Raw genomic sequence first — 9,093 nt, forward strand, 5'->3', positions numbered from 1 at the left:
CACTCAACTAGTTATTTGATGGGCAGGGGCACTACGTCGGCGTTCCCGGAGGTATGCGGCGCAAGCTCTACGCCCCCGTGGACATCGAAGGCCACAAGGGTCTCGACGGGCGGTACTACGTGGTGGTACGCGATTTCTTCGCCCTGACCCACCCCTTCAGCCGAGCCAGCATCTCGCTAAGCTCTGAGCTTGACTTGACTTGTACGCCACCTGCAGGACTTTGCCCGAACGTTCCCGCCCGAAAGGCCCTCTCCAGCCAAGTACAACGCCATTCCACCTTGAATCGCAACAACTGTTGGCTATGATAATCCATCCTAATCGTTTCCCTTGTCCACGTTTCTGCGACGCAGCATGAAGCGAAAGGGCATCATCCTGTTTAACCTGCTTCGTCCCGAATTGGTCAAGTCCAACGATGTTCCGCTCACGCCCGGTACGCCGCCAGCTCCGGCTTTGAGAACTCATTCAAGCGGGGTGAGCGCTCACCGCACGCGCTCACCCCGCTTATTGTTGCCTTGGCACAGACGCGTTCACCCTGTGGGCCAAGGCCGACGAGAACAAAGACCTTTACAACACCCGCGTTACAGAGGCTACGCGTCGCCTCCTCCACGTATGACGTTACTTATTGACTCGTTGCTCGTTGCTCGCCGTATGATCGGCTAAAAGGCGCCCCGTTTGTTTCTGTCTCGCCGTCTCGCAGGAGCTGATTCCCGCCGTGGCTGCCAAGTTGGACGAAATGCAGCGCAGCGCGGAAAAGGGCAGTACCCACTTGGATCTGATCGAAGTCATTCACGCGGTACATTGGCCCTTTTTTTTTAATCTATTTTTTCTACCAATGGCGGAGAGCGACCGGCCGACTGATCAGCTCACATCTGCATGGGCTTTTAGGCCGGTGTGAACGTTCGGCACCTGGGGTACATCAGGAGGAAGGCCCTCAATGAGCAGGTCCAGGACATGATCATGGTCGAGATGATTGCCAGGGTCGTGCGCAAGCAGCTTCAGGAGAAGTTTCGGAAGAAGACCAGGTAATGGCCACTCGGAAAGAACGAATCCTCTGCGGGCGAGACTCTCACTGATGACGTCATCACCAGGTTTGCTGGCATACCCACCGAGGAGCCACAGAAGCTCTCGGCGGTGAAGTACCTCAACAAGTTGCTTGGTCGCCACCACACCTCTGCTCTGCACTGGCGCTTGCTCAAGCGTGCCCTGCTCTTCAAGTTCGCCGTACGTGCCAATGACTGCTCCAGTCCAGTTCTTCGATCGACTCACCTTCTCTGGCGTCACAGAAATGTCTCCTGGACCACGAGTTGGACGACAGCTACGACCTGCGCAAGCGGATCAGCGTCACGAAGCTGTTCAATCGCCTGCAGAAGCTCGCCCCCAACATCTTTGTTCTGACCGAAGAGGCGCGCAAGGTTTGCTTTTTTTAATCTCCACCTTAACTACACCAACTCACCCGCACTTATTGTGGGCCGGCTCTCGCTGATTTCTGCTCTTGTGGCGTCGACGCGCCCAACCAGGACTTTGGCTCGGCTGTGTTGGCTCACGAGAACGAGTCATGGGACCAAACGCCGCCCGACTTCAAGTTCCTCCCGTTGGACCTGATGCCGCTGGCGGCCTCGATCAAGCACATGAACCTCATCGGTCTAGGCCCCTCTCAACTCACGGCAACACACTGCGCTTGCGGCAAACAGAAAAATAACTCACAGAGGCTCCACACCAACAGATATCGCCGAAGCCAGCGCCATGTTCTACGGCAGCTTGGATGAAAAGGGCAACGATCAAGTGCGCCTTCTGATCCAGGGCCTCGGCAAGTTCCAGGTTCGTATCCCAGCCCCACAGCAACACCACCGCACTATATTATTATTTATATTCTTTTTTCTTATTCTACTACAATTACTACAGATCGCCGCCCGCAAGATGCCATTTATTGACGCCGACACGGTCGTCGCGCTGGGCGACATGCTTGTGTCGCGCGCCAAAGAGTGCAAGCCGGACTCCTACCACCGGTACCGTACCTTTGTACCAGCCAACAGTGCATGTTCGCTGACTGACAGGCCCACCCCATCTGTTCAGAGACGCGGAGTACCAATCGGCGTTGTCGGGCGCCTTGATCGCCTTCCAGACCGCGCTCAACATCAACCCGCAAAACGTCAGGTGCCTCATGGGCTTGGGCGACATCCATCTGGTAAGGGGCGAAGATCACGAAGCACGCAAGAAGTACCAGGAAGCCATTGCGGCAGAGGTGAGTTGTTGTTGTTGTTGTTGTTGTTGTTGTTGTTGTTGTTGTTGTTGTTGTTGTTGTTGTTGTTGTTGTTGTTTGGTGGTTGGTGGTTGGTTGTTAACTCGAGAAAACTCCTTACAGCCTAGCGATGCCGAAGCGTATGTCAAGCTCGCCAGCACCTATGGGACAAAATTCTTTTCGTCCGATTCATCAGAGTGCGTTTTTCCCCCAGACTCATTGATAGAGTTATTCGCACACACACCGACACGCACATGCACACTTACACGTGATGTGTTGTTGACAACGCATATGTCAATGTTACAGCACTGACGGTAAGATTCGGGAGACCGCTCTCCGTAAGGCTCTGGAATGCGACCCGCAGCATGTGGGAGCGCTGATTCGCCTCGGCGATATTCTCCTGGACCGCGCCACCAGTGCCCTAGGTATGTTTATTTTGTTTGCACCCAGCTTGTGGCTCGCAGGCTTAGTGTTCACAACCTCCACTGCGCAAAACCAGACAAGAATGAGGAGTACGAGCAGTTTGTGGATGAGGCCGGGTCTCTCTACGGCGCGGCGCTCGCCATCAAGTACGTTCCTCCCCCCCCCGTGGGCCTTGCGACCAGCCTTTGGTTACTAAGTCACGTTCATTCCATAGGCCTGACAACTACGCATCATACGAAGCCCTGTGCTATCTGATCTCCTTCCTGGCCCATAGCGGTGGGCACAGCAAAAGTGCGCACCAGCACCCTCCTCTCCCTCGAATCCTAGTCCTATCACAACGTTTGAGAAACTGACTTGCCGTTATCATATAGACAGCACGTTGAAGCTGCTCTGGAGCTTGACGAAGTCGAATGAGCACCTGAAGAAGCTCTGCGTGCATGAGTTTGTACGTCTCTACGTAGTGCCTTGTGCGTTTTTGTATTTTGCAATTTGTTTCTCGTGCCACCGTTGGTGATAGTCAAGTGTGTCACGTCCTGATCAGTCGCTCACCTCAACTCGGCGTTGCGCGCAGGCCAAACTTGGACAACTTCATTTGGGACAACTCCCGACGATCAGCGACCTTGTCTTCAACGTGGTGGCCGGCAATGCCTCCAGCGCGACCGGACTCTTCTTCAAGTAAGCGCGTGGCTGATCTCGCGCCAACGCTCTGCACTGACTCTCAGCCAACGCTAACTCGTGTCGTGTATCGCTGCGGCGTGCAGTTTCGGCTTGGCCGAGGAGGGCGCGATTCCTTCTCCGGCCGAGGCAACAGTTCGGGACTGGCTGCTCGCTCACCCAAAGCCGTTGCTCCATCTGCACCTGGTCAAGTGCCCGCAACTCGGGGATGAGCTCTTGAAGGCCCTGGGCGGCTCCGTTCACCGGTACGGATGAGGCCTCATGGAGATTCTTTTCCCTTTTCTCTTTCTTTTCTTTTTTTGTTTCATACTCATTGGCTCCGTCCGCGCAGGCAGTCACTCCAAACGCTCTCGCTGGCGGGCACCAAGGCGATCACCAACGAAGCGCTGCTGCAGCTCTTCCAGAAGGACGGCGAGAATCAAGCTGATACCTGGCCCAGCCTCACCGACCTCGACCTGTCGTCGCTCCCCGCCTTGAACAAGGAGGTACGTCACGCGTCCTACGCTTTCTCTCACCAACCTCGGCGCGAGCCAGACTGACCCTGTGGGCTTTGTATTAACTGCCCGACTCTGCTGCTGCGTAGGTTCTGGCGGCAGTAGCGATTGCATGCCCCGCGCTTACGACGCTCAAGTTCCAGCACGCGGATGTGGGCGACGAGGTGGTGGAGGTCCTCCCCTCGCAGCTCACCACGCTTTTCTTGGGCGGCCGGTATACCAAGGACCCTCTCTACGCGGCCTTTACCCAACATCTCACCAGCCTCGTCAAAGTCTCCTTCGCTGTACGCTCCTTGTGTTTCACACACCACCTCGATTGGCGTTTGAGTTTGGTGTGGCTGCGCGTACGTGCACGTGCACGTGCTGTGCGATTGTGCGATTGTGCGGTGTGCGGTGGTGTGTGTCACTAATGTCACTACCGGGCTCAATACAGTACGTAGAAGAACTTTCCTTCGACGATGTCTACTCCCTGGCCGCAGCGCTGCCCAATCTAAGGTGGTGCCAGTACCCCAGGGGTAAGGAAGCCTGCCCATTCCCGCTTCCCCACCGATTTTAGGCTCTGTTGATCCGTTCTCTTTGCGCGCGCGTGTCGTGGGGTGTGCACAGGCGATGTGACCCACTGGTCGGGCAACTCGAGCGTAACAGTAAAGTTCAACGAAAGGGGAGCGACCACGTTCCAATTCGGCGAGGTACGATTTCACTTCCTGCCGATCGATCCGTGCCTGAGTTCTCCGGGCAGACCATCAACTAACACCACTTGGTCACCACCAGGTCACCTATCAAATCATGAGCAACGGCGGGATGACCTCTATCAGAGGCGACGGTGCCATCGTCAATATACAGGGGAACATGGCCGGAAGGTGCGCATCCCTTTCCTCTTCCACGGCCCCTCTCGCGCGTTGCGCTGCCACGAGCAGATACTGCCCTTTCCCTGTCCCTCACATTCTCTTTCTCTTGGCTTCGGCGCAGGTTCGTTTTTCTGGGCGCCAACAAACTGTTCGATGCGAGTCACTCCCCGCACGCCGGCTGGCTCTACAGTACGCTTTGCTATATATCATTGCATTTTATTTGGATATGTCTGTACCACAGTGCAACGCGCATCATTAGCATTAACATGTTGCCGCTGATGTTGTGGTTTCAACAACAACTACAAATCACAGAGTACACGGTGCCGGGTGCGCGGGGCGTTACCTCAATCAAGTACAACCAGCAGATGAAGCTGTTCCACATCGCTCCTACTGGGATCGCGACCGTGCAAGTGATGCCCTTTGCCAACTTGGCCAACATCACCATTCTGCCCCGCCAGGACATCACCCTCAACCTTGCGGCCTTCTACCTCGCCTTTGCCCACAAGTGACCTCGCCATTCATTGCTCATCATCCGGATGATTGCAATAAATGTTGTTTTTATTCATTTATTTATTCTGTTATTCTTTTTTTGCTTTTTGTTTTGAGGACCACCATGGAGGACGGGGCGTTCGCGGGGCTGGCACGGAGTATGCCTCATACGTGCAACCTGTGTAAAATAGTAGCTTCTTCCCCTGTGCGTAGCTCCTCTTGTGGCCCTTGATTGTTTGAAATGCTCAATTAAGATTCACAATCGATATGAATGTGCATTGAAGGTGAAGCTCTTGGTGTGTGGCAGGTGTAGAGCGACATGGTACTGTGGCGCAGCCCACCAGAGGCTCGACTTTGCTCACCACCGCGAGATCTGTCGCACTATCCACGCCCTCCGCCAGCAACCACTGGCCTCACCCGTACGCACCCCACCCCCCGGCCACGCGACGATGCGCGCTTGGTGCCCTGATTGTGCCACTGCAGAGCGTGGCCGAGGTGCGTAGGCTGCTGGGCGACGTGGCGCCGGAGGGCAGCGAGGAGGCGCTCCGGTTCACACTGCACAAGCGCATGGAACTGCAGATGGCGCAGCGGATGCTACGGCGCGAGCTGCAGCGGAACGAGTCCGAACTCATCATGTTTCAGGTCTCCTCCCTTTGACTGTCCCGCCTCTGTGTCAAGGTGTGCTGACCCGTGTGCGTGTGCGCGTGACAGGACAAGTGCGTTGTGTGCTTCGAGGGCGGGATTCACCCCATCAAACCGCAGAGTGCGCCAGTTGTGCTGTGCCCGTGCGAGGGCTGTCACCTCGTTTCCTGGTGCCAACACCACAAGAACCACACCGAATCCAAACAGCAACACGTCAGCGTACGTTCGATGACCAATGGTACCGCCTGTCTTGTTTAGCACCATTCAAGTCTTGAGGCCTACTGACCGCCCTAACCTTCACTGCGCAGCACAAAAGGTGATGGTGACCAGCTACCTGTCAATCCCGCTCACGGTCCTTCATGCCCTGGAATGAGTTGTTGGTACTGTGTGCAGCATGCATTACTCACTAGACACTTGGCTTTGTTTACTAGAGCAATGCAACTGATAACAATTCCATGCAACCTTTCAGGAAGCGTGCGGCTGCAAGACACAGCAACGCTCTGTGTTCACCTCCTGGGCATGACCATTGGGTCTGAGTATGTTGGTACATATGTGTTGCTATCTGTGTGGCCTGCCCACACTCACTGCTTTCTGGCTGACTCATGAGATGTGCCATTGACCCAGGGTTTGAGAAGTACCTGGAGATTCTTCACTGTCTGCCTGCCCTCAAGCGACTCAATATCTGCATGATTGGTCCTGAAACTGTATGTTGTCAGCACTGCAACACCACTTACTGCTGTGCATGGTGGGGTGTCTAACCACTGCTGTACTGCCCTGTGGCACTGTAGGACCACCACCTGATGGTACCAATGCAAGTGCCCTGTAGGGATGCCCAGGGCAACAAATCATGTATACTCAACATTAGCATCCATCTGGCCTTCTACCATGACTTTGCCACATTGGTACCACTCTCCCACCCCACAGGGATTGGGTGGTTGTTGTTTAAAGTGGAGTGATCTCATGTATGAAGCTTTGTGGGTCCATGGCCATCCAGGGCAAGTTCACACAACCAGATTTGGTCCTTGGGCTGAATGTGGGCCTGCATGAGCAGCCCTTCTCACACATGACCGCCAACACATGGCTGCCCACCCTGCAGCTGCTGGTTGACAAGAGCATACCCACTGTCTTCACCTCCTTCACCCATGGTGCTCACCTTGTGCATTGTGTACATGTTGCATGCATGTCATGTGCCTGTATCAACCACATTGTGTGTGTACTGTGATGCATTGCAGAGGAGTGGGAGAAGGACACTGAGGTGGCCTGGAGAGCCTGGGCCAAGATCACACTGCCAGGGCAGCCCAATCCCTGGCGCAGCCTGCAGCCGCTCCAGGAGATGGAGGTGACCAACACCTTCTTCTACCTCAACCACATCATGTGGGCCTTTGAGGGCTGCCAGCCATAATGTCTCTCATTCTTCATTCAGGTTCGTCCTCGCCAAATAAAAACAAATATTGTTGTGTATTTGTTTAATTTATTAATTAACTTATTGTCAATATATGATGGCGGAGGGAGAAGAGGTGGTGCCGGCGAAGCACGCGCTGGAGCTGCTTCCGGCGGAGGTGTGGTGGCACGTGTTGCAGCAGCTGGAGCCCGGACCGCTGGCGGACGTCGTGCGGCTCGCCCTGGTGTGCCGCACCTTCTGCGCCCTCGCCCTGGGCAGCGGGACTGCGCTCGAGGCGAACCCCGTGGCCGTGGCCAGCACTGCACCGCCGCCCTTTGCGCCCCTGCGCGCTGCCGCCATCGCCCACCAATGGCGCCTCCTGTCTCGCCAGCGCTGGCAGCCTGTGCGCAACGTTGGCCCCTTGGGTCCATCGCCCCTCATCCAAATCAGCACCGGCACCATCGGTGCGCCCTTTAATTACTTATTCTTTTTAATTTATTTTTCTTTTTATACTATTTTTTACTGTTTATTGGACTGTTTATTTTTATTATTTTATAATTATTTGTACACCGTCATTTATTCTTCAGGACTTCGCAGGCGAGGCGCTGCTGGCGTCGTACGTGGAGCAGGTGGCGTTCGAGCACGACCTGCTGGTTCCCTCGGCGGGACCCGGTGGCCTGACGCTCAACGACAAGATACCGCCTCGCGCGCTCTACGGTCTTGGCTCGCACTTCAGGGAGTCTGATCCCGGTACGGAAGGCGGAGCGAGTTACAATGATGGCGACGGTGATGATGATGATGATCTGCGTTCGCCTAAGGCTTCGATTCCTGTGATGTGCGCTTTCTCTCTCACAGGCCGGTCCGATCAGTCGGTGGTGGCCCGCGCGGTCTTCGCCAATCTGGAGTACCCGGGCATGCAGACCTCGAAGCATCCCTCCAGCGTTCTGTTCGACCGATCAAAGTGCGTTTGGCGGGTGTGGAGCGCGAGGGTGGTGGCGCGGTGATGGTGTACTCTTACGATGTTCGTGACCACTTCCACCACACTCAGCTGCTTCCACACGACCGACCATATAGTACCCGGCTACTGGTCACAAGGCCACTACTTGGAGGGCGCCGAGTCCCTCGACGATGTGCTCGACCTGGTCAGGCGAGAGGCCGAGCGCGCCGACACGCTCCAAGCCTTCCAGCTCTTCCACGACGTTGCGGGTACCCCAACCACACCAAATAATGCCGAGAATGTGGTGCTAAACGTGTGTTGACGGTTGGAATGTTTGGGTGGGTGGCTCAAGGTGCCTGTGGCGGCGGATTCACGACCTTGCTCCTGTCTCGCCTGCGGGAGGAATACCCCGACACTATAATGTCGACGCTGTCCGTGATCCCCGCTCCCCCAGATATGCCGCTCGTCCTTGATCTCTGTACGTGTGACTCCCCTTCTTGGGTCCTTCGTCTCTAGCCGCACACGCACACACGCACACACACACGCACACGCACACGCACAATACTGCTTGGATCGTCTCACGCCAATGGGACCTGGCTGGTGTGCAGATAACATCGTCCTCACTCTGAACCAGCTGATCGAATACGCGGATCTGTGCTTCTACGTCAGCGAAAAGGTGCCTTTTTGTCGCTCGCTCTAGTGCTTGTCTATGCTGGTGAGCAAAATCTGATATTTCCTTCTTCTTTTAATGATTGTAGCGCGCCCGCGGCCTCTGCGGGCCTTCGACCAAGCCAATCGACCTCATCGCCCGCGCTTTCGCCGGCGTACGTTGTTGTCTGGTCCCCCATAGTCTGCTCACACCCAAGGATCATACCACAGACTCACGCGCCGCTGTTGATTGCTTGTGCCGGTCCAATGCAGGTCACGCACCCCCTGCGATTCCCCGCGCGCCAGGGCAACTACGC

General features: G+C 55.7%; 3 protein-coding genes across 3 annotated transcripts in view; all 3 read left to right on the top strand.

Annotated features, from left to right (window-relative positions):
* Positions 1-5,188, top strand: part of ACA1_202000 (tetratricopeptide repeat domain containing protein) — a gene marked incomplete at both ends in the record, with an annotated part of 6,118 nt that extends 930 nt beyond the window's left edge. The window contains 27 exons of the mRNA XM_004338223.1: positions 66-125; positions 217-260; positions 351-430; positions 522-607; positions 698-793; positions 886-1,022; positions 1,089-1,221; positions 1,284-1,412; positions 1,518-1,641; positions 1,724-1,818; positions 1,903-2,006; positions 2,074-2,242; positions 2,363-2,436; positions 2,546-2,664; positions 2,739-2,808; positions 2,877-2,953; positions 3,034-3,107; positions 3,234-3,337; positions 3,424-3,582; positions 3,669-3,822; positions 3,921-4,115; positions 4,265-4,346; positions 4,438-4,520; positions 4,603-4,691; positions 4,801-4,868; positions 4,992-5,083; positions 5,138-5,188. Of these exons, the coding sequence (XP_004338271.1) occupies positions 66-125; positions 217-260; positions 351-430; positions 522-607; positions 698-793; positions 886-1,022; positions 1,089-1,221; positions 1,284-1,412; positions 1,518-1,641; positions 1,724-1,818; positions 1,903-2,006; positions 2,074-2,242; positions 2,363-2,436; positions 2,546-2,664; positions 2,739-2,808; positions 2,877-2,953; positions 3,034-3,107; positions 3,234-3,337; positions 3,424-3,582; positions 3,669-3,822; positions 3,921-4,115; positions 4,265-4,346; positions 4,438-4,520; positions 4,603-4,691; positions 4,801-4,868; positions 4,992-5,083; positions 5,138-5,188 (2,748 nt within the window). The remainder of the gene's footprint in view (positions 1-65; positions 126-216; positions 261-350; positions 431-521; positions 608-697; positions 794-885; positions 1,023-1,088; positions 1,222-1,283; positions 1,413-1,517; positions 1,642-1,723; positions 1,819-1,902; positions 2,007-2,073; positions 2,243-2,362; positions 2,437-2,545; positions 2,665-2,738; positions 2,809-2,876; positions 2,954-3,033; positions 3,108-3,233; positions 3,338-3,423; positions 3,583-3,668; positions 3,823-3,920; positions 4,116-4,264; positions 4,347-4,437; positions 4,521-4,602; positions 4,692-4,800; positions 4,869-4,991; positions 5,084-5,137) is intronic.
* A 104-nt stretch (positions 5,189-5,292) lies between these two features.
* On the top strand, positions 5,293-7,212 carry ACA1_202110 (uncharacterized protein; the record flags this gene model as incomplete). The annotated part of the gene is made up of 8 exons (XM_004338224.1): positions 5,293-5,326; positions 5,505-5,587; positions 5,652-5,810; positions 5,880-5,931; positions 6,435-6,514; positions 6,647-6,712; positions 6,805-6,955; positions 7,043-7,212. 8 exons carry the CDS (start codon positions 5,293-5,295, stop codon positions 7,210-7,212), a joined length of 795 nt encoding a protein of 264 aa, XP_004338272.1.
* Positions 7,213-7,309: 97 nt separating this feature from the next.
* On the top strand, positions 7,310-9,093 carry ACA1_202120 (Tubulin/FtsZ family, GTPase domain containing protein; the record flags this gene model as incomplete). Its single annotated transcript, XM_004338225.1, has 8 exons — positions 7,310-7,655; positions 7,789-7,941; positions 8,047-8,152; positions 8,240-8,397; positions 8,481-8,606; positions 8,737-8,804; positions 8,887-8,952; positions 9,050-9,093. Coding segments are annotated over 8 exons (1,067 nt in total), but the record flags the coding sequence as incomplete, so codon positions are not given.

This window comes from Acanthamoeba castellanii, assembly GCF_000313135.1.
Source record: "Acanthamoeba castellanii str. Neff unplaced genomic scaffold scf7180000084754, whole genome shotgun sequence".
In the NCBI taxonomy this organism is placed as follows: Eukaryota; Discosea; order Longamoebia; family Acanthamoebidae; genus Acanthamoeba; species Acanthamoeba castellanii.